The sequence below is a fragment of the Sorex fumeus genome, unplaced genomic scaffold (genome assembly GCF_029834395.1).
Source record: "Sorex fumeus unplaced genomic scaffold, SorFum_2.1 ptg000122l, whole genome shotgun sequence".
Lineage (NCBI taxonomy): Eukaryota > Metazoa > Chordata > Mammalia > Eulipotyphla > Soricidae > Sorex > Sorex fumeus.
This window is the reverse complement of record NW_026606179.1, coordinates 63,444,378-63,467,965: the sequence shown is the minus strand read 5'-3', so window position 1 is coordinate 63,467,965 and position 23,588 is coordinate 63,444,378. Positions and strand designations below refer to the sequence as shown.

Sequence of the window (23,588 nt, the reverse complement as noted above, 5' to 3'; positions counted from 1 at the left end):
CACGTCCGGGGAGCAGTGCGGGCGTCACGGGTGTGGCCCCGAGCGGAGGCGTGTGGGGGTCCCCTTGGCCAGGCCGCCTCGCCGGAGGCTGCGCCCGCGCGCCGAGAGCGACAGGTGAGGTCCGGGTGCGGCTCAGGGAGGTGCGGCCGCGGGTCCCAGCCGCTCCTCAGAAGGGCCTCCGGGGTGCGTCTGGCCAGATCCCGGGGAGCGGGGTCAGTGCAGGCCGGCCCACGCCGTCCCCGCGCGGCGGGTCCTGAGGACACGGGCGGGCCTGCGCTCAGGGTCACTTCTGAGCCACGGCCCTGCATCCTCGACCCGAGTCCCCGGCGCTTCGTTCTGGGAGCCAGCCCGCAGTGCCCGGGGTATCGGGGGTGTTGCTGGCAGCGCCGGCCGGCGTCCAGATGGGCCAGTACGGGGGCTCAAGCGAGGTGCAGAGTTGCTCTGGCCTGGAGACAGGGACCCCGGGCCACCTCGCAGTGGGAGTCGGCAGCTTCTGCCGGCTGTGCCAGTTCCACTTCCCTGTGGCTGCCCGCCTCCTGCAAGTGCCGCCCTGCCCTGGGTGGTAAAGCCTGGCCTGTGGCCGGCACGGAGGCGCCAGGCGGGGCTCAAGCGCAGCTCGTGGGCTTGGGTGAGAGCCACACAAGCGGTGTGCTCAGTTCTCTCCCCTCGACCTGGAGTGCTTCCCGGCCAGGGAGGGGCACTTGTGGCCAAGCACCAACTCCTGGGAGCAGAGTGGCGCTGCCCCACCCAGCAGACCCAGGGGAGCCATCGGTCCAGAGAAGAGAATAGGATCTGGAGGGCCGGGGCAGGCACCACTATCCCACACAGCCCTGCTGGCCACAGGACCGAGAAGACCAGCTCATGGATTGGGTCTTGGGTCAGTAAGGTGCCTGAAGCAGAGAGCAGATGACCCGCTGAGCCTGGCACCCAGCCTGTGTCTGTGTAGCTGTCGGGCGCCACTCCACACATGAGGCCCTGGAGAACAACTTTATTAGGCCAAGAGTAGTCGTTTGCACATACAGAGCTGCTCAGCTACCCCGTGCCACCATCCCCACACCTTGGGTATGAGAGCACAGTGGCACCTGATGCCCTGGGTGGCTGAGTTGTGGTGCCAGGCAAGCTGGTGGCAATCTGCCCTAGCGTCATGCCTTCCAGACGAAGGAGTGAATGCTTACGGGACCAACCGTTTCCAGCTTTCCCAGGCCTGCAAGGGGCTTGCCATGTTCTTGTCCCTGAGATGAGACACCAGCGTGGGATAGGGGTGCTTTCCCGGTGCCCCCAGGCCAGAATCCTCTGTTCCAGGCTCTCAGTGTCTTCTCAACCTTGTTTCCTAACTGTGTCCCTGTTCTGTTCGTCCCCTGGATTTGTGCTTGTGCTGTGGCCCCTTTGGAATAACCCAAGGGCCCACAGGGGACAGTATGTTTCCTGGTTGGCAACTAGCGCTCTATTCCATGTCCAATCTGCTTCCTTCCCAGTGCTGTTCCACCTAAGGAATCCTGAGAGGGTCTTAGAGTGAATCTGACCCCATGTAGACTCGGGAGTCAGGAGAACTGTCTATAAATATATAGGCTGTGGGTGTGTTACATCGCGGTCTATGTATGAATTTACATGCACTCAGTACAATTTCTCAGGGGCATCACTTGAAGTCCAGCGTCCAGGTGTTAGGGACATAGAGGGACCGGGTCTGCCGGGCCCTACGCGGGGTTGCATTGAGGGCATCCACACTCTTGCGGCTAGAGTGTACCACATCGGCCACAAAGCTGGTGCAGTCACTGCAGACGTCCTTGAGCACGCCGCCATGTGTGTAAAGGTGTGGGAACTCGTCCTCCACGCTCTGCCACTGTGGCCCCTGCAGGGATCTGAGCAGATAGATGTCAGGGAGGACCCATCTTATCCACCATAGCCCTCACCCAGGACAGCAAACAACATGGGTCATGCCAGCAAAGGCAGCATGTTGGTGTGTGCCTCACACTTTTGCCTCAGACCCCTGAGGCAATACAGACCATCTCAGAAGCACGACCTGGTTTCCATTACCCAGGAGTATCCCAGCGGTTAGCACCGCCCCCAGCTCTGAGGTTACTGTCAAAGCCTGCCCACCAAGGTGACCACAACAAGGGACAAAGAAACGCACTGGAAGACATCTCTTCTTTGAGTAGGTGTGGCTTTCGTGGCTGACCTCTTCAGAGGACCCTCAAAGCCCAGTGCATAGACTGGGATGTGTGCGAGCTTCTTAGAAGGCATCTTCATCTAGAGAGAGAGAGGTGTCACCTCCAGGAGAAGTGGAGAGGCCTGGGGGCAGGGTAAGAGCTTACAGCAGACCTTCTCAAGGACGAACAAGCACTTCCTAGAGCAGGTACCAAGCACCCTACCACATCGAGAGCATCAGAACACCCCCAGAGGTGACAGGAAGGGAGGGTTTGGCAACAGTGCTGCTTCTCAGAATCCTTCCAGCAGGTCATGATAAAGGGCTGAGGTGTAACATGCCTCTTTTGAGGGGACATGGATGGAAGGCAGTTCTGGGGCACCATGTGGATGGAGCTAAGTGCCTTTTGCAAATCCTGCACCTTTGGGGCTTTCTAGGCCTGAGACTGCACACTCATCAAAGGGATCTTCTTTTTTTGGTTTATGGACCACATCCTGCATTGCTCAGAAGTCACTCCTGGCACTGCACTCAGGAATTACTCTTGGCAGTACTCAGGGAACCATATGGAATGCCAGTGATTTAATCCAGGTCAGCTCCCCACTGTCCTATCTCTCCAACCTAAAAGGCATCTTGAATCTGCATGCTGCATGTACACAGACACACTAATGGTTGCTCTGTGGAGCTCTGCTCACATTCAAGTTGTCCTGCCAAAGGGTAGGCCCTTGGGGTGGGGGGGTGGAATGGTTCTGGGCACCAGAATGGGGGCACTGCAGCACACCACAAGTGTCTTTAGATATGGGAATAGAGGGGCCAAAGTGATGATACAGCGGGTAGGGTTCTTGCCTTGCATGTGGCCAACCCAGGTTCAATCCCCACCACCACATATAGTCTCCTGAACCCATCAGGAATAATTCAGTGCAGACCCAGGAGTAACCCTTGAGCATCGCTGTGGCTGTGGCTGCTAAACAAGAAATGGGGGGTGGAGTGGCTTGGATTCAAGAGAGGGAGGAGGTACCTCCTGAAGGGATGCAGTGCCTATTCTCCAGGCCCCCTGGACACAAGCTCCCTAAGGTCCCAGATGACACTCACCTTTACACTGCAGGGGCTGCACACGGCCCTAAAAGGGAGAGGAAAGCACACCAGGCTAAGTGTGGAACCCACATCTCACCCCCACATGTCCTCCACACAGTTGTGTGTCTGTCACCTCTCACTACCATACCCCATCCAAGCCAGAGGAACTGGGTGCTCAGTTTCATTTAGTTTTCTTTTTGGGCCACACCAACAAGCGTTCCAAGGCTATTTCCAATTCAGAGTTTAGGGAACATTCCTGGTGGTGTTCAGAGGACAATGTGGTACCAAGGGTCAAAAGAAGTGCTCAGTGTGGCACCTGAGCTATAACACAGAAAGTGTGATGGTGCAGGTAAGGGTGCTTGCACACAGCCAGCCCAGGTTCAACCACCAGCATCCCATATCGTCCCCGAGCATGCTAGGAGTGACTTGAGTGCAGAGCCAGGAATAACCCCTGAACAAGGCTGGGTGTATTGGCCCAAACACGGGGGAAAGTGCTCAACCACCAGGAGGAAGGCTCAAGTACTGCCAGGTGTGGCCCAAGAACAAGTAAATGAGCGTCATTCGGTCATAAGTAGCAAGTAACACCTTTTCTGCCTCTCTGGTTCCAGCTCTGGGAAAACAGATTCACAAGATGCTGCTCAAGATGGCTACAAATCCAGCTGTGCTACAACAACCTGAGAAAGGTGGAGACTACACATGCTCTGCACAGGACCCCCATGGCTATGCTCACACAATATCCACATTCACCTCATCTTTTGAATTACTGCTGTGGCATGCAGTGTGGTTCAGACCCGGGCCCTCCCCAGACACAAGGCACACCCTCTACCACTGGAGACACGTGTCTAAAGTCACCTCTTTAAACAAGTCACCATGTTCTTTTGCACCTATGTGCCATAGTTAATCAGCTTTGATCTTACTTTGCTGCACACCCATGTGATATGAACTCATGTTTCATGGCCAGAATCTGGTGTTTGGTCACTGGTATGTGTCCTCTTGGCAGGAGTGCCCATTTTGCCTTGGCTGGAAATTGAGAATGCTGCTCAACTCTTACAGTTTTGTCTTTGAGTTTTATCAGTTACTGAGGAGTTTTGAAATCAAAAACAAAATTTTCTTGGTGCTGGAGCAATAGCACAGCGGGTAAGGCGTTTGCCTTGCACGCAGCTGGCCCAGGTTCAATTCCCAGTATCCCATATGGTCCCCCAAGCACCACCAGGAGTGATCCCTGGGCATCGCCGGGTGTGACACACACACACAAAAAAAAAAACGGAAAAAAAATTTTCTCTAGCAGAAGTTTTGGTCAATTTAGTATGTCCTTGCCATGATTTTATTTGTAGTTCTTGCACTTGGGTTCATGAACTTTTGTGTGGGTTCAGATCTTTCATCAATATCAAAAACTTTTATATGTAGCTCACAGCTTGTGTTCACTGATCCCTGCTGGGGAACCATATGTGGTGTCAGGGATTGAAGCTGGGCTCCACCATGCAAAGCATGTGTCAGTCTGAAGTTCTCTCCTGGATCATGGATAACATTATTAGCCATAATTTATTTTCTTTTCTGTTGGCCATTATTTCTTCGGAGGCTTTTTTCTGCCCAACCCCTTTCTTTGGGACTTTAATAATATCTGCACACATTATCCCACATCAATATCTTTTTTTTCTTAATTTTTTTATTTTGGCCCACACCCAGCAGTGATCAGGAATCTTCCTGGTTATTCAGGCGGTGTAGTGCCAGGGATTGAACCCAGATTGGCTGTGAGCAAGGCAAAAGCCCTACCTGCTGTACTATATTGCCAACCCTTATTTAATTTTAAATGTATTTATTTTGTATTGTTAGAGATCCAACCCAGGACCTCCTTCACAGAGCTATATCCCAGGCCCACCTTTTTAAATTAAAATATTGTTTTTTATTTTTGAACCACATCTGGTGATGCTCAGGGCTTACTTACTCTTGGCTCTGTGCTTAGGTATCTCTCCGGGCAGGTTCAGGGGAACATAGGGTGGTGGGGATTGAAACCTATGTTGGTCAAGTGCAAGGTAAACTCCCTACCCACTGTACTATAGTTCTGGCCCCATATTTTTTCATTCTTTTTTGTTTGCAGGGGGCATACCTAGCAGTGCTCAAGATTTACTCGTGGCTTTGAATTCAAGGGTTACTACTGACAAGCTTGAGGGACTATACAGGGTGCCAGGGATCTAACAGGTCGGCATGTGCAATTTAAGTGCCCTGCCTGCTGTCCTATGGCTCCAGCCCCCTAGTTTCTTCCTCTACCCCTAACATGGGGCTCAGCCAGCTCCAGCTCTGGCTCTCCCACAGCCTCTGTGATTTCTGTGCCTGTCTGTATGCTCTGCACTGTGGAGCACCCCAGGGCCCCTGCAAGGGCCTCTTCCCCTTTGAGTGTACAAAGGCCTTTTGTAGCCTGTTTCCTGGCTTCTCTCCCTGAGTGTGATCCCTGGTGCTGCAAAGGTAAAGGTAAAGGCCCTCCCGTTGATTGTCGATTTGCTCGAGCGGGCCCAGTAACGTCTCCATTGGAGACTTTGTTGTTACTGTGTCTGGCATATCGAATACTCTCGGTAGCTTGCCGGGCTCTCCGAGAGGGGCGGAGGAATCGAACTCGGGTCGGCCATGTTGGCTGCTTGTAAGGCGAACGCCCTACCCGCTGTGCTATCGCTCCAGCCCTGGTGCTGCAGTCGGTGCTGCAAAAATGTTTCAAATTCATGCTTTCTATGCTGAAGTTGTTGGGGTGGGGAGGGAGGGGCGTGTCATACCTGGTGGTACTCAGGGCTAACTCCTGGCTTTGCACTCAGGAATCACTCCTGGAAGTTCTTGGGGGACCATGTGTGGTTCTGGAGATCAAACCCGGGCTGGCTGTGTTCAAGGAAAACACTCTACCCACTGTCCTGCTACTCCAGCCCTTGAGGTTGGTTCATCATTGGCATTTCAGGGAGAAGGCACCTACTCCAGTTCCTGTCAACCCAACTTGGTTGAAAATGGGGTCCCTTAGATAACTCAAAACCAAACTAAGTATAAACTTTTGATACTCAAGGGTTCAGCAGTGTGGACATGAGCCTACCTGCCCCCTCACTGCACAGCCTGGATCTAGCCAGAGGCTTACCTCTTGCAGAAGAGGCAGGTGGATGGCCAGGAAAACAATGGGAACTTGGTCCGGCAACAGCAGCACACCTGCAGGGGAAGGTGACTGAGGGCTGGTCCTCACTGCCCCCATCCCGCTCCTGCTCCCAGGCCCTCACCTTCCCCTTCTTCAGGCTGCTGGTCAGCTCCTTGTTGTGCAGGAACTTCTCCATCTCGGCTTTCACCAGCACACGACGCACCTCCATCACCTCCTCCACTGTCAGGGCCAGGCTTTCCACAGGGTGGCTGAACTCCTGTAGGCAGGCCACAGGCGCTCGGGGCAGGGTCCCTGACCACCCCTCCCCCACCCCACTGAGCACTCCTTTACCCCCTGACCTTTCCTCCATTCCCTCTGACCCCTCCTCCATCCCCTGACCCATCCTCCATTCTCCCACCCCTCTCCATCCTTTCATACCCGCTCTGATCCATCCCCACCTTCGTCTTCGGGCAAACATCAGCTTCCACTTTGTTCCCACCTACAGCCACACCACCACCAATGGAAACCCACCGAGGCCTCTGGAAAACATCCTCCCAAAATTGCCTTCTCAGCAGGGCTGAGTTGTGGCCTTGGCCAGGGTGTGGCGTGCCCCCCGAACTCTCCCAGGCTGAACATAGAACTGGATGCCCCCAACACCCCACTTTGTGAAGCCAGAGCAGTGCCGGGTCTGCAGTGCTGACTCTGAAGGAGGCGGCGGGGGTTCTGGCTCGAAGTATGGCATAGCCGGGCCAGACCTGAGGGTGCACTTCACTCAGAGTGAGCTGCTGGACTGAAAACAGGCCCCGGATTTTCTCCTTCAAGGACAGGGCCTGGACCCCTTTCCCCACCCTGGGAATGGCCTTTGCAAACCCCTGGCACCCATGGAGCAGGGGCGGGTGTGCTGAGGACATGGCACAAAAGCCTCTCAATCCACAGAGCACAGATGGGTGGAACCATGGGCCAGATGGAGGGCCCCAAGCAGGCCTGCGAGTTCCACACAGGACTACGGGCCTGGCAGGGCAGGGCAGGGCAGGGCAGCCATAACCCTGGTCATCCACGGCCTTTAGAATGGCAACTGGCAGATGTGGGCCAACCCTGCCACTTGGCACTCTGTCCCCAGGAAGTGCTCCTGGCAACAGCACACTCCACCCTCGGAGCCTCTCGGACATCCATGCACCCCTCAGCCACAGGCACCTGCACTAATCCCGCTCAAAGGTCAGGGGCGAGTGGGGTTCAGACTGGCAAATCAGAGGCAATTCCCCACTGCTAAGGGGGCAGGAGAGAGTACAGAGCTGAGGGGCTTGCCCTGCATCCTGCTGAGCTGGGTTCATCTAGCTCAACATCACATATGGCTCCATGACACTGCCTGGTAGGAAACACTTCCCCTTCCCGGAAGAGGGCAGAAACCCCAAGCAGAGCCAGCAGTATCAAGAGTCCCTGGTTCCCAAGCCACACCCAAAGGCAGGAACCTGCCCTTTCAGACCTGGAGCTACGGGGCCCAGAGGGTGGCAGTAGAGAGCAGTGTCCCGAGATGATAGTTTACCAGGTTCTAGCTGCCCCACGCCTGGGGTTGAGACCAGGAGGGTGGACACAACCTCTCTATGGCACCACACCCTAGGGTGACCCCAGATAGGTAACATCCCTCTGCCACTCACCAGCCACCGGTGACTGGCATCTGGGGCTGTGCAGACGGCGCCCTGGTGGCTGTGTGGCCAGGAGCTGGGGTCGGGCAGGGGTTGCCCGCTCAGCCCTGGAGGAGGAATATGAAGTCAGGAATCGGGCAGGGACCTACAGGGATGGGGGTAAGGGGGGGAGGGCAGCAGCAGGGCTGATCTGGGCACCACCCAACCCTGGAGACAGGGCTGGGGTCTCTGAGTCTGGGGACAGTCTGGGGAGACAGGACCTCGTCACAGTACAAAGTGAGTCTTGACCAGGGACTATCCTGAAGGGACAGGGCTGCTCAAGGTAATCTTGAGGGTAAAGAAGGGCCTGATCTGCCCAGGGAGAGGCCCTGAGAGGTGGCAGGAACTAGTTCTGTGTGATCAGTGTGTGTCCTGCCCTTTGCTGCTGATGGGACAGGAGGCCTTTGAGGGCTAGGTGTCAAGGCAGGTTCTGGATCTACCTGTACAACACTCTGGATACTGTCAATGGGCAGAATTCAGTCTGTCCATCCATCCATCCATCTATATCTCATACTCTTGCTCATCGACTCTTCTGCCATCCTTCCATCTGGCTAATCTTATTTCTACAGGCCAGTGTGTCAGTAGCAATTGTCTCTAGGTAATAGAGCTATGGGAATTTTTCCCTTTAGGGTGGGGGCAGGCCTGTGGTGCTCAGGGGTCACTCCCAATAGTACTTGAACCAAGGGAGCCACGTGGAATTAAGGATGGAACTCGGGGTCTGAACTATATCTCCAGCCCTCTGAACTCTATCTCCCTGAATCCAGGAATATTTGTAAGTTTTTTTTTAAAGTTTTGCACTGAATATGGATCACTAATTTTTTTTTTCGGGTCACACCCAGTATTGCACAAGGTTTACTCCTGGCTCATGCACTCAGGAATTACTCCTGGTGGTGCTTGGGGGACCATATGGGATGCTGGGACTCAAACCCAGGTCGGCCACGTACAAGACAAACGCCTTACCCACTATGCTATAGCTCCAGCCCCTGGGTCAATAATTTTTTAATTTTTTAATTTAATTATTTTGGTTTGGGGGTCATACCCGACAATACTCAGGGTTTAATTCTAGCTTTGCACACAGGGATCCCTCCTGAAGTGCCTTAACCAGTGTCCTAATTCTCCAGCACCTTTAACTTAAAATTTTTAAGAGTTTTTGGGCCACAGAAATAGTACAGCAGGTACCTGCCTTATCAGCATACAGCCAACCTAGGTTTGATCCCCAGTATGCCATAAAGTCCCATGCACTAACATGGGATTCCTGAGTCCAGAGCTCGGAGCAAACCCTGAGCATCACAGGGTATGCCCAAAACCCAGAAGCAAATCAATAAAAATGTATTTTAAAGTTCAAATAAAGGGACTGGAGAGACAGCAGAGTTGAGCCTTTTGCCTTGTACACAGCCAAGCCCCATTTCACCCGATAACACAAGGTCCCCCAGACCCCACCAGGAGTTGCCCTGAAGCACAGAGCCAAGAGTAATCCCTGAGCACCAGCAAGTGTGGCCCAGCACCCCCCTCCCCAAGACCACTGGGGCTGCTGCCTGAGGTGAGAATGGGCCTCAATGTAAGCAGGGGGCGGGCGGGCAGGTGGCACTTGCCATGCTCCTGGGTGCTTGGCCTCCAGCTGTGTGCACTGCCTGCACGGGGCCTCGATGGCTGCAGGGCTCCTGCAGGCTGAGTGTCCAGCTGATGGCCAGAGGCTAGTTCAGTGCGAAGCTGAGCCAGGTCATGCTCCGAGAAAGAGCGGTCACGCTTTAGGGTGCCTTCTGTACATGGAGAGTCCTCCTCCTGTGGACACAGTAGGCCCTGCCTGACTGCCCACCCTGTGCCCTTGCCACGGCACAGTGGGGGGTTATGCCTCCCAGGCCTCCAAAGCATCCCCAGAGGCCAGTCTATGTGGCTGCCACCCTGGTCTCCTGGGCAGAGAGGGTACAGGGCCCTGTGGCCTGTCCACCACCAGGCTCTGCTCTCTTAGCCCGCCCTTGCATCGGTCCCTGTGGTGAGGAGAGGTGGCCTGGGGCCGCCTTGCCATGCTGGCGCCCTAGGGAGCAGCAGGACTCAATGCTCCAGCATCAGAGCCTGGCGCTGGCTTTGCTCAGTTCCCCCTTCCTGGCTCTGACCTCAGATGTGTTCATCTCCTCCATTTCAGCCAAGGTGGGCGCCTTCAGTAGCACCCGGGGCCGAGGGCGCAGGGTGCTGCCCGCAGCATCCGGAACCGAGAGGTTGATGCAGGAGGTGGCCTTGAGATCCCCAGAGCAGGCGTTGAGGATGCAGGGCAAGGAGCCAAACCCTGAGAGAGCGGTGGGGCAGAAAGTGGGGAGAGGGGACAGGGGACAGAGCCCTGGAGGGGGGAGAGGGAGATGAGGGGCTCCAGGGGAAGTGGGGGCAGGCAAAGGTCCCCAGGAGGACAGAGCTGGGGAGGAGGGCACCAGGGGACTGGGAGGAAGGCAGAGGATGAGCAGCTGTTTTGGGCAGGGCCCAGAGGAGGGCTCGGGACTCGGGGGTGCTCACCCCGAGCCCCCACAGGGCGCAGCCGCCGCTCCTGCTTGATCTCTTCCAGGATCTTCTCATGCAGGCTCCGCTGCTTCTGGGGCAGGGGGCGCAGCCTTCTCTCTGAGACCTGCATATAACAGGCAGGGACCCCCAGGATCTAGCACTGCAAAGGGATAACCCAGGAGCTGACCTTTGACCCTCCTAGTGAGCACTTTGGGCAGAGGCCAGGTACCTGTTTTAGAGGGGGCCGGGAACGGATGAAGTCCAGAATGAGCTCGTGTGCATCCTTCTTCACTCGGGGAGGGATGTCCCCATTGACCTGTGGGGGTATGGGCAGCCAAAATTGAGGCCATGGGGGCTGGCCCAGCAGAGGCCTCCATGGCTTCACGCCGCCATTAGCTGCATCTTCAATTTTCACATGGAAAAGGGGATCAATTCTTGTTTGCTTGGGGGCCACATTAGTGTAACAGAAGCTGTTTGTGGCTCTGTCCTTCTCAGGGAACTCTCAGTGCCAGGGATCATCTGCATCCAGAGCGTGTGCTCTGCCCTGGAATAATCTCCCCAGCCCTCAATGACATTCTGAAGCACTGCTACCACATGGCCAGGGCCACAGGGCTCAGCAAGCACCAAGACCTCGGCTCCTGCTCATTCTCCGGGACCCTCCAGATCCCTCTCCCTTACCAGGATCTGTGCTGCGCCCCCCCCCAGCCCCCCAAGCCCGTTAGCAGGGCCTGTGTTCAGATACAGGCTAAAGAGCAGGAACTGCAGAGCCTCTGGAGAAAGCCAGGGGGGTACTGACAGGTTCCCCCCTTCACTGTGACCTGGACAAGCTTCCCCTCACTCAACGTGACCTGCACAGGGTCCCCCCAGCTCACCATGACCTGGCGCAGCTTGTAGTTTCTAGCCCGGATGTCCTGCATCAGCATCTCGAAGGGGGTGAGCTGGAACTCAGTGGGCAGAGGGTTGAACTCCTGCTCCTGCACCTTCTTGAGCTTCACTCCATGGCGAAGTTCCCGCATGAGCTGGACCCAGAGGCGGGTCTGGGCCAGAGAAGATGAAAATGGCCTTAGCCCCTCAGACAGACACGTGCCCTGCATGCGTCCCAGCGGGGGTTGCTCCCTCACCCAGTCGGTGTGCCCCAGGTGATCAAGCTCTGCCAGGGGTTTCTCTGCCTGGGGCTCCTCTTCCCGAAGCTTCCGTAGCATCTGTCAAAGTAGAGGAAGGAGCAGTGAGTGTATGGCCCAAGTCCTTCCCTCATAGGTTCCCCTTCAACTGAGCCAAGGCCCTGGGGCTCAGAAGTACATCTGGGGAAGCCAAGTCATCAGCTTGGACACTGCAGCTCTAACAGCTTCTCCCAGGACAGGGCAGTCAGAGATAACTCCCACAGAGAAACTTCTATATGCAATGGAAACCATGTCTTTTCACCCATCCCACAGGCCCTAGGGACACACTGCACCTCTGACTGAGATAAACACGGCACCTCTGAGACACACACTGTACCCCTGACTGAGATAAACACTGCACCTCTGAGAAACACACTGTACCCCTGACTGAGACACACAGATAATACATACTGCCCCCTGAGACACACACTGCATCTCTCTCTGAGACACATACTGCACCCCGGAGACATACGGCACTGTGGAGCATGGTGACAAACAGTGGTGCAGAGAAGACGTGACCTTGTCAAATGGCCCAGAAGCAAAACCTCACAAGAGGGAGCATCTTGGCAGAGTTGGCCAGAACAGGGCGTCAGCCAGCACCAGGTGTTCAGCCTTGAGCCTCGCTTGACCTCCTGATCACATGAGTCCTAGACACAGAAACTGTCACAGATGCTTAGCAAGTCATCCTGTCGGCAGCATCTAGCCTTGATTGGGATTGGACCGGGGCAGAGCAGAGTTGGAGTGGTGACAGGCCAATAATGCTAAACTTCATGTGATTGGACTTTCTTGTAAGCTGAGACCCCCTATAGGATATGTGTGTATTTGATAATAAAGTGTACAGTCATCAGCTGCTCCCAGAGGGTGTTTCTCTGCGCGCCCATCAGCCTTCACCCCAGGTCTGCCTGGACCCGGTGCACAGCATGTCCAGGCACATTGGGGGAAAACTGTTCCCCAACACTGCACCTCTCCCTGAGACACTGCTCACGCAAGAGCATCTGTGGGCCCAGAAGCCTCATCCTCGTGTGGAGAACTCCCAGCTCGGAGCACTGCTGCTCAGATCTCTCTCACCCTCTCTACCCAGGTCACAGCTAGCCTTCTCAGAACGGCCAGAGCTGCTTCTGCATGCATGAGCCAGCAGGAGTCTGCATTTCTCAGAATGTTTTCTGTACTTGCCTTTCCTCACTTCAGTATTTCTGGCTCCTGGCACAGCATGGCACAGCCTAGGTCTTAAATGTTACATGGTAAATGGATGAATGGTGGATGGATAGTGGGTAGATGGACAGATGGATAATGGATGTATGGGAGCACAGCGGGGTGGATGGAGGGTTTGATAAATGGTCAAGGCTACAGATAAGTGGACAGATGGGTGCGTGAGACGGTGTCACCACACAATCCTGGGTATAGCCTCAGGTATGTATTTTGGGTCTGGGAAAAGGTCATTAAGATACATCCAAGAAGGATATCAGAACATGAGGAACTTCTATGCTAAGAACCTGGGAAGAAGCTGTTAGATTCTGTTGCTGTTTCCTTGGACCACGGCAGCAGGCAAGCGGCTCGCACAACCCCTCCCAGCCTGGACAAGCCTCTGTCCTTTAACACCCCGCAGCCAAGACAACCAGGAATCTTTTACCCAGTCATCCACCAAACTGCTGTAGGACACACAAGAAACGCGGGCACAGGGAGGGGCTCTGCTGTGCTCCCCCACCTCCCCCCGCCCCCCGTGCAGACCCTCCTGCCCACCACATCTCTGAACTGCTCCTGGGTCCTGAGAAGGAGGAAGGTCAAGGTGGGTCACGTGTGTCTGTGGGGAGAGCCAGGCCCTGAAGGGGGAGGCTCTGGGTGGATGCCAGACAGCTGCACGCAGCCCACTGGCTCCTCTGCGGGAGCAGGGGTCAGCTTGGCCTCCACAAGGGCCCCAGCCCTGCTGCTGGGGCCCCTTCTGGCACCGATTTCCCAGAGCAGGTGCCGGCCCTCACCTCCTTGGCCTCATGGACCCTGGCCAGAAAGGCCTGCAGCTCCAGCGTCTCCACGAAGAGTGCGCGGCACACGGCCTGGTAATGGCTCTGTGCACCACGGGGGTCGGTGAGGCGCAGGGCACACAGCCGCATGGCCTGCGCGAAAGTGCGCACGGTGCGTGGGCCCTCGGGCCCCTCGTCCTCCTCCTCAGGGCCGCCGTAACCTTCATCAGCGCCGCCACCACCATCCGCGTCCTCGCAGTCATTGTTGGCCATGAGGTCGATGAGCCGCTCCAGCTGCGGGCTCAGCTCTCGCTCCTCGCTCTCATCCAGCCCCCAGTCCAACGCTCGGTAGATGGCGAAGCCCAGGGACTGCACCATCTGCAGGACGGGGACACCGACCACTGAGTCACGCTCAGGTGAGACACAAACAGAAGCCCCAGAGCAGGACACCAGGGCGGACAAGCAGGTGCTGCCAAGAGCACGGGTCAGCAGCTGGAGGGAGTCAGGCTGGATCCATCTGGGTGGGCAGGGCTCTGCAAAGGCCTGCGTTCTTTTTGTTGACTTAGGGTCACACCTGGCAGTGCGCAAGGCTGATTTCTGGCTCTGCACTCCAGGATCGCTCCTAGCGGGGTTCCAGGGGACCTTACGCGCTGGGGATCAAATCCAAGTCAGCCACAAGTAAGGCCAAGCGCCAAGGCCGGCTGGCCTCTCTCTCCAGCCCCAATGCCTGCATTCTTGACTGTAGTGTCGATACATGGTGTACGTGTTTATGAAGTGTGCCCCAGAAACTTGAGAGACACAACCTACCTAATTTTAGCTTTTAACAGAATTTAAGAGCAGGTCTCAAATCACAGACCAGCATATCCAGTAAAAGCTGCCAGAATAATTGCTGGAGTATCTATCACGAAGCACTTGAATTCATACGGAGTGACACCCTCATATTTCTTCATATGGTGCTGGGACCAAACCCAGGAGCTCCACAAATGGCATGTCTACCAGTGAGCGACATCCCAGCACCTCACTTAAATATTTTAAACTGCATGTTAACTTCGACATATGCAAACTTAACCAGGAAAAAACTAAGTGTGCCCAGTGAGAAGGCTTGGTAGGGTTGGGAGGCCACAGGTGGTGCCAGGGACAAGCTGGGGTCAGTATGTGACAAGCAAGTGCCTTGCTCTGTGCTTCTCCATGGCCCCTCGCAGTATATTAAGCAGAAAGGACCAGGTTCCTGCTCCCACCTGGGCAGAGGAGAGGAACCTGGGGTGAGCGGCTGCATCGGCTGGAGCAGCTCTTCTGGAACTGAGCCTGGAGAGGCGGGTGGAGTCAGCTGGGGTCCGGGAGGGCCTGCGAGGCAGAGTCTGTCTCCCTGCATGGGGGGACACTGCCACTAGTGCTCAGGTACAAAGACCCAAGGGAGGCTCAGCCGACAGGTGGACAAGCCATGAACAATGGGTCCCCAGAGGGTGTCCTGTGTCTGAGGACAACTGGCCTATCCCTGGTAACCCCAACTGAACCTTTTCCTAGGGCTGAGGTAGGCGCTAAGTAGATGGCGCAGGGAATGAGCTTCTGCTACTTCTCACCTCTCTAGGCCTGGTCCCGTTCCCCCCACTCAATGCCCATCACCCCAGTGTTGACCCACTCATTCGGAAAGCAGTATGCCACAGGAAGGGTTAACTTGAAGTGAGTGCTTATCTGATGCTACTGTTTAAAGCTCCTCTGTGCCCAGCCAGAGGTTCTGGAAATTTTCCCTGAAAGGTAAAGAGCACGAGCCTTCCCGTAAGCAGAATCTGGGCCAGGAGACAGCCTCAGGAACTCCAGTTACTGGGGACCGGAGCAAAGGGACAGCAGGGAGGGCACTTGCCTTACATGCGGCCAACCAAGGGTTCTATTCCCAGCATCCCATATGGTCCCCCGAGCACCTCTGGGAGTGATTGCTGAGTGCAGAGTCGGGAGTAAGCCCTGAGCATCACTGGGTGTATCCCCAAAACAAAACAAAAAAGAAACTTCAGCTACTTCCCAGCTCAGACCCCATAACTACAGGGTTACGGGGACACGATTTGGGGTGGCTGGAGTGAGGGTGCTGGAAGACAGTTGAGCGGCTGAGTATGACTTGCTGGAGTTCACGGTATCTGAGCCTACACAAGGAGGCAGTGGCAGACAGCAAGACACCTCAGAGATTGGCCTGATCTTCCAGTAATTGCTGGCCCCTCCCTCCCCATGCCCTCTGTCCAGGGAGCAGAAGAGCAGACACCCTCCCTCGGGCAAGCAGGATCTTGGGGAGGGGAAGGGTTCAGAGGCTGGGAGGTGTGGCCCAAATCCCTCCAAATTAGTAAACTAAACACACGTACCTGGGCTTCTGAGCTGGCTGGTGACCCCACCATTGTTGCAGACTCTGAAGTGGGAGAAAACAGGGACTAAGTGCACGCAGAAGTACTCTTAACATAGCCCCCTGGGCCCAGTCTAACTGCACCCTGACACAGTCCCACCAGCACCCGACAGCCCCACCAGCACCTGACACATCCGCACCAGCACTCCAATCTACTGAAAATCCAGAAGCCACCAATAGAGAACAGAATGGTGGCTCACAGAACAGAACAGCTCACTTGCATGAGCTCCCACAAACAGCAGCAGCCAACAGAGCCCCCAGAGGACCCCTGGACTGGACATGTGATTAGAGGCAGAATGGGGAAGTGGGGAGGTCTGTCCTGGTGCAGACACCCACCTCCCTGCACACGCATGCACCCCTGCCACACCCACACTTCTGCATGAACCGACATCCACACCCCTGCACACAGCCGACACTCCCATGTCCCTATGCACACTAGCTCCGTGCATGCACCACCCATACATGTACCCCTGCGCACACCTGACATACCCAGTACACACTGCATGTACTTCCTGAATATGCCCCTAAACACAACCATTCTGCTTTACACATGGGCTTGCAGTGTGGGGAGTATTAGAGTCAAGAAATTAAGATGAGTCCAGAGCAACAGTACAGCGGGCAGGGCATGTGCCAGTTTGATCCCTGGCATCCCATATGGTTCCCCTAGGCACCATCAGGAGTAATTCCTGAGTGCAGAGCCAGGAGTAACCCCTGAGCATTGCCGGGTGTGGTCCAAAAAAACACAAACAAAAGTAAGGCAGAGCTGGAAAGACAATACAGTGAGTAGGGCACTTGCCTTGAAAGCACAGGACCGAGTTCGATTCCAGGCATCCCCCTGAGCACTGCTAGGAGTGGTTCCTGAGTTAAGAGCCAAGAGTAACCTCTGAGCACTGACAGGTGTGGCTCAAAAAATTAAGGGCTGTGTGTGCGTATGTGAGCATGTCCATTACACACACTGGCTGGTGCACACAAATGTGTGCATATACATTCTGGATTGTACATGTGTCTGCTTACACAGCACACTGTGTGTAGGTGTATTAACAGGTGTATGTACATGTGTTTGGGGCTGTGTGCATGTGCTTGTGTGCCACACATGTATAGTGTATGCACATGCCAGTGTTTGTATTTGTGCACATGTGGTGTGTAGAGTATAAACTGTGTGTGTGTGCAGCATCGGTGTGTCCATGTGTGCATGTCATGCGCCGTGTGCATCATGCATGAATGTGAAGTGTCTTGCAGTGTCCGTCTGTGTGTGGTTGTGGGAGAGAGAGCCAGACACTCCTTGGTTTTCATCACAATTCAGTATGGAGGGGTTGGGGAGACAGTGAACGGGTCTAACAGCACTCCTGGGGCAGACCCTGGTTCATTCTCTAGCTCCAGATACAGTCACCCTACTACAGAAGATCCCTAAGCACAAAGCCAGAGTAAGCCCTGAGCACTACTGGGTATGGTCCCAAATCTAACGAAACAGGGAAGATTGAAAGGCCAGAGAGACAGCACAGTGGGTAAGGCATTAGCCTTGCACACAGCCAACCTGGGATCAATCCCTGGTATCCCATATGGTTATCTGAGCTGCCCGGGGCTGATCCCTGAGCACGGACCCAGGAATAACCTCTAAGCACTGCTGGGTGTGACCAAAAAAAAAGAGCATTAGGATTGAGGGCAGGAGCAAGCAAACACAGACTTTGGAATCATATCAGCCTGTTGGCCAAGAGCACCAACTGCCAGAATGCTCAGAACGCCCACACAGGCTGCTGGAGAGACCACAGAGGCCATGGCTGCTCATGCCCCATCCTGAACTGGCAGTGGAGACTGGATCTGTTGCTGAGAAACAGACTTTACTGCTTAAACTGAGGAATATGCCAGGTCCAGCAGTTGTGCAGAGAGAAGCTGGGGAATGAGGGGTGGGAGGTGAGAGCAGGGGGCCCAGCAGCAGAGGTGCAGAGGGGCTTGTGTGTGGTGGCTCGCAACTCTTGGCCCTCTTCTGCTGGGCGAAGTCTTCTCCATGAACACATAGCCCCAGAGTTGGGGCCAGGGCCCTACGCCACCCGATCAGAGATGGACAAGCAGGTATGTCCAGGTGCCAGCAGGTCCTAGGTCATCCCAAGAAGACCCCCAGCCTTCTACGTGCTGCCCATGTCCCAAAGGAGATGCCCCCACACACGGGCCAGCCACAGCAAACTAGGCATCTTGGGGTTCGTGTGACTGTTCCCTGTGGTCTCAGTGGGCTCCAGAGAGGGTGGGGTTTGCCCATGCCAGACTTCACCCCTAGCCTGATCCTGAGCTACAAGTCAGCCAGCAGGGGTCCACAAGGGGCTGGGCACCCCTTCCTCAGGGCAGCAGCACACGAAGTCCAGGCCTGGCCAGAGCAGGTGCAGGCCCAGTTGTCCGACTGTACTGGCCACAGCCACGCTTGGTGGCACAGTGGGACCCAGAGCCGGCACAGGCGGTCCCCACCTGCCCAGTCCCACAGCTGCTGCCTTGATGGGCCTCACCCACCACTCAGGCTCGCTGAGGAGCGGCCGGGGCAGTGCAAGGCCCTGGAATCTTTGCTGAAAGGGACCCACGGGCCTGCGTGTGCAGCCCGCCAAAAGGAGGAGTCGGGGTGAGCCTGGGTCAGAGCAAACTGCCCTCCATAGATCACTGGCTCAAGGGCTCACCCCAAAGACTCCTGCCTGCTCGCAACGCCAGGGGCCCTGGGGCAACTGTCCAGATGCACCCACAAACCTGCTGAGGCTCGTGGCAGGAGCCTGAGGTCTCCGAGGCCTCAGCTGGCAGGTTCTCCAGGGGTGGGCACAGCCCCCCATGGTCTCCCCAGCGGGAGCTTGGTCATGAGTCACAGAAACTCCACCAACCTGTGAGGTTGTCCCCACTTCAGAGACAGGTGCAGGGAGTAAGGTCGGGCACCTCCAGGAACCCCCAGCCCCTATCTCCCCCGACGGTGCTGGGTATCATGACCCTCAACTCTTTCCTCTCCCTCGGGGAAGCAAAGGGGTTCCCTCTCCACCCGGGGCTGCGCTGGGTGCCAGGGTCCCTGGACAGGGTCCATGGAGGGGAGGGGGAATCCAGGAGCTGCAGGTGAGTTCCATCAAAGAGTTTCTGCCACAGAAATGGGACGACGGACACAGGAAGAAGCAGCCCATCACTTGTGCCGGGCAGGAGCAACTGATCAATCCATGTTGGTTCTGAGCCATGCTCGGGCAAGTCCTGCCAACTCTCTCTGGGGACCATGCTCCAATCCCATATACAATTCCCATTCTGGCCACTAGTCATGGCCGGGACATAGGCCCTGCCGCAGAGCAGAAGGCCTTGGGCTTGGTTCTGGGCACAGCCCACGTTTGCAGCCTGAGAGATAGGGGTGCTGACAGAGGTGTCCTGCGCCCCTCAGCCCACCGAGGGGTACGCTCCCCAGCACACCACAGCCCATCTGGCCTGGCACTCAGCAGCAAGGGAAGGGAAGAGGACATCCTGAATGACTTCTTTTAAAAATCTACTTTTAAAATTTCACCAATGGGCACAGTGAGACAGTACGGCAGGGAGGGCATTTGCTTTGCACATGGCTGACCCTGGTTTGATCCCCGGCACCCATTCGGACCCCCAAGCACCACCTGCAGAGCCAGGAGTGGCCCCAAACCCCAAATAAGTAAGCAAGTAAGTAAAAGGCAGGTTCAACTCTGAGCTGCACCTCTGGCCACACATGTCCTCAAGCACCACCAGATGTGGCCCCTATAAACAACAGATCCGGGGGCTGAGACCATACAGGGCCAAGGGACGTGCCTCCCACGGAGTCACCTCAGACAGACCCTGAGCACTGGGTGACACTGAGCATCAAGCCAGGAGTTGTCCCCAAGCACTGCCACGTGTGACCCCAAAACGAACCAATGAGATGAGGGACACAGACAAGTCACAGAGGCTGTTCCTGGTCACTTAGGACAGGCCTGCATAGCCCACTAGTCCACCGTGTGCCCAGCACCAGGGCACGTGGCCTGCGTAACAGGAGAGGCCTCCAGGGACAGTACTAAATGGCACAGCTGCTCCAGCACGCTGGCCAGCCCTCACCATACAGGGCAAAAGAGTGGGCACAGCTGCCCCGGAGGCCAGGCCTGGAGCCGTCTCCCTGATCTGGGAGGCTGCTCTGCAGCTCTTTCTCTCTACCGGGACGCAGGTGAAAGTGGAAAAAGACTTCGGGACCACATCAGTATCCCAAGGATGGCGAGTGGGGGTGTCACGGCACATGACACCCATCCCTGTTCAGGGGTAACCTCAAAAAGTCAGGCAGAGGAAAAGGAGCAGGAGGGGCGAGGAGGGACAAGCGTCACCTCGTGGCATCCCTAGAGAAGTAGCCAGAGCAGAGGCAGACACTGCGTGGGGGTGCCCAGCCACGCCACACAGGCAGCCCAGGGACCAAGACCACAGGAGGCTCCTGGGCACAACCACGCCAGCTGATCAGCCAAGAGCATCTAAGGAAGTGCATGTGAGGAGAGGCCAAATGCACTTCTTACCTCAGCAGTTTTAAAAATAAACCGGGGGGCGGTGCGGGCAGGGCACATCCAGGGGTGGTCTGCAGTCACCCCTGCCCTGTGCTCAGGGGAACGTGTGGTGCCCACAGGCAAAGCTCAGTCCACTGAGCTCTCTCTCCACCCTCCCTTTCCCACCTGGCGATTGTCTTAACAGGCTTAGAAGTAACTTCACCTGTCCCCCTTTGTAACCGTGGAGAAGCCTCAGCATAGCTTATGGGGCATGTTACGGCCAGCCCCAGATGGTGTGTATGCTCAGATAAAATCATTCATTCCCAAGCGTGACTTGTGGTCCTGCTTCTTCAAAACGTCATCTTAGGGGCCAGAGCAACAGCACAAAGCACAGTAGGTAGGGTGCTTGCCTCGCCCACCCCTTGGCACCAGGTACGGTCCCCGAGCACAGGGTCAGGAGTAAGACCTGAGCACCTTCCCTACCCCCAAAATACAGTCACCTTAAACATTTGCTTACTACCTAAATTTATGAGACTGCAAAGGAGGGGGTGGGGCCTGCTTTCTATTTACCGCAAGAAATCAAGATGCACCTCTCAGCAACTTCCCAAGCAACCAAGTCCCAGAGACACGCAGGGCTGGGCTTGGCAAGAGGGAGGAGGCCGGTCCGAATTACAGCTGATTCACAGAAGTTCAACAAGGGCACAGAGGAAAGTTCCAGAATCTACTTCCCTTAATCTTTAAAGAGGCAGCAAGTCCCACCGCTTGCTTCCCAGGGCACGTTTAAGAGAGCAAGGGACAGAAAACGGGGCTGATTTCCGTCACAGCTGGCTCCTCGCGGGCAGGTGACAGCAGGTGACTCAGAGAGAGCTTTGACCCCAGCCTGGGGTGAGCCTGTGGCTGCAGCTGGGTGGGCCGCGGCCGGCCGGGCAGATGGAGCCAGCCCTGCTCCGGCCGGCAGCACCGGGCCGAGCTAGCTCTCCAGAGCGGAAGATGCGGCCGGGAGAGCCGAACCTCGCAGGCCCCAGCGCTCGCTCCTTCCCCGGCCGGACCGGGACACCGGCGCCTCCGTGCGAACGCAGCCGGGGGAGCGGCCGCGAGGGGGAGGCGCGAGCCGGGGCAGCCTCCGCCCGCCGCGCAGGGCCGCACCAGGCCGCCGGCCCCGGGGTGGGGGTGGGGCGCAGCGGCCCCCGGGGTGGGGGGCGCAGCGGCCCCGGGGCCGGTCGCCGCGGCGCGCGCCCTCCAGGCCTGAGCCAGGCGCAGCAGCCCCGACTCCACACCCGCCCGGGCCCGCGCGGAGGGTGGGGTCCCCGCCCGCCCGCCCGCCCGCCCGCGCCGGCCGCTCACCCGCCGCGCCCGCGGCCCCGGGCCCGGGCCCCGGCCGGGCGCCCACCGAGCCGTCCCTGCGCAGCACGAGGTCCGCCGTGTCCCGGATGAGCCGCCCGGCGCCCGGCGCGCCCCGCAGCCCGCGGCAGCCCTGGAAGCACACGGCCCACGCCTGCTCCTCGTTGATGGGCTGCTCGTACGCCTTCAGCACCGCCTCCAGGGACAGCTCCGCCGGCTCCGGCCCGCCCGCGCCCCCCGCCCGCGCCCCCGCCGCGGCCGCGCCGCAGCCGCCCGCCCGGGCCATGGCCCCATCATCACCGCCGCGCGCCGCCGGCCCCGCGCTCCGTCTCCATAACAGCGCCGCGCAGGTGGGGGCGGGGCCGGGCCGGGCCGGGCCGGCCGGGGCCTGGCGGGCGGGGCGGGGCCTGGCGGGCGGGGCGGGGCCTGGCGGGCGGGGCGGGGCCAGGCGGGCGGGGCGGGGAGGGGCCCGCGGAACGGGGCGGGGCCGGAGGCGGGGCCGGAGCGGGGCGAGGCCGGAGCCGGGACGGGGCCTGTCGGGTGGGGCGGGGCCTGGAGGATGGGGCGGGGCCGAGAGGCGGGGCGGGGCCTGGCGAGTGGGGCGGGGCGGAGGCGGGACGGGGACGGGACGGGGCCTGGCGGGCGGGGCGGAGCCTGGCGGGCGGGGCGGGGCCTGGCGGGCGGGGGCGGGACCGCGCCTGGCGAGCGGGCGGGGCCTGAGGCGGGGCCGGGGCCTGGCGGGCGGGGCGGAGCCTGGCGGGCGGGGCGGAGCCTGGAAGGCGGGGCGGGGCCAGGCGGGCGGGGCGGGGCCGCGCCTGGCGAGCGGTCGGAGGCCTGAGGCGGGGCCAGGGGGCGGGGCGGGGAGGGGCCCGCGAAACGGGGCGGGGCCGGAGGCGGGGCCGAAGCGGGGCGAGGCCGAAGCCGGGACGGGGCCTGTCGGGTGGGGCGGGGCCTGGAGGATGGGGCGGGGCCGAGAGGCGGGGCGGGGCCTGGCGAGTGGGGCGGGGCGGAGGCGGGACGGGGACGGGACGGGGCCTGGCGGGCGGGGCCAGGGCCGGTGGGCGGGGCGGGGCCTGGCGCGCTGGGCGGGGCCGGAGGGCGGGGCGGGGCCTGACGTGGCCTGGGGGGCGGGGCCCGTGCTGGCCAGGTGGGGCGGGGCCTGGTGAACGGGGCGGGGCCGGCCCGGAGGCGGGGCCGGGCGGGTGGGGCGGGGCCTGGCGAGCTGGGCGGGCCGGGGTGGGCGGGGCGGGGCCTGGTGAGCTGAACGGGGCGGGGCCGTGACGGGGCCTGGGGCGGGGCTGGGGCTGGCCAGGTGGGGCGGGGCCTGGCGAACGGGGCGGGGCCGGGCCGGAGGCGGGCCCGGGCCGGTGGGCGGGGCTGGGCCGGGTCCGGCGGGCGGGACGGGGCCTGCAGTGGGCGGGGTCAGCGCCCTATAGGGGCGGGGTGTCAGCCGGGGGCGTGGCGGGTGAGGGAGGGGCGGGGCCGGATGGGCGGGACTGGCAGGAGGGTGGGTGGGAGAGGGGGCGGGTTCAGGGCGCGAGGCTCGAAGGAGCTGGAGGGCCGAAAGAGGGAGGGGCGGCGTGCGGCTCTGGAGTGGGGTCTGCAGTCTCCGGCGGGTGTAGAGCAGGTCACGGGGCGGGGAGGGGCGCGGAGTGAAGGGCAGAACCAGAGCCGAGCTGTGGCGCCCCCACCGGCCTGCACCACGCACACCCCCCTGGCAGCACGTGGTCCCGGGTGGACGGGCCAGACAGGAGGCTCAGCGAGTGCCCCCAGCCCCCACAG

The 23,588-nt window shown here is 58.5% G+C and overlaps 2 protein-coding genes across 2 annotated transcripts in view; one reads left to right on the top strand and one right to left on the bottom strand.

Annotated features, from left to right (window-relative positions):
- VPS9D1 (VPS9 domain containing 1) overlaps window positions 1-23,588 on the top strand; it is a 98,930-nt gene that overhangs the window by 23,240 nt on the left and 52,102 nt on the right. The window lies entirely within an intron of this gene.
- On the bottom strand, window positions 974-22,104 carry SPIRE2 (spire type actin nucleation factor 2). Its single transcript, XM_056136277.1, has 16 exons — window positions 21,810-22,104; window positions 15,959-16,002; window positions 13,629-13,988; window positions 11,614-11,694; window positions 11,365-11,529; window positions 10,722-10,808; window positions 10,508-10,616; window positions 10,117-10,286; window positions 9,526-9,784; window positions 8,523-8,534; window positions 7,976-8,001; window positions 6,463-6,597; window positions 6,327-6,394; window positions 3,233-3,260; window positions 2,132-2,247; window positions 974-1,859 (listed from the first exon to the last, which is right to left on the bottom strand). The coding sequence occupies exons 1-16, from the start codon at window positions 22,090-22,092 to the stop codon at window positions 1,637-1,639; spliced, it is 2,166 nt and encodes a 721-aa protein (XP_055992252.1). The 5' UTR covers window positions 22,093-22,104; the 3' UTR covers window positions 974-1,636.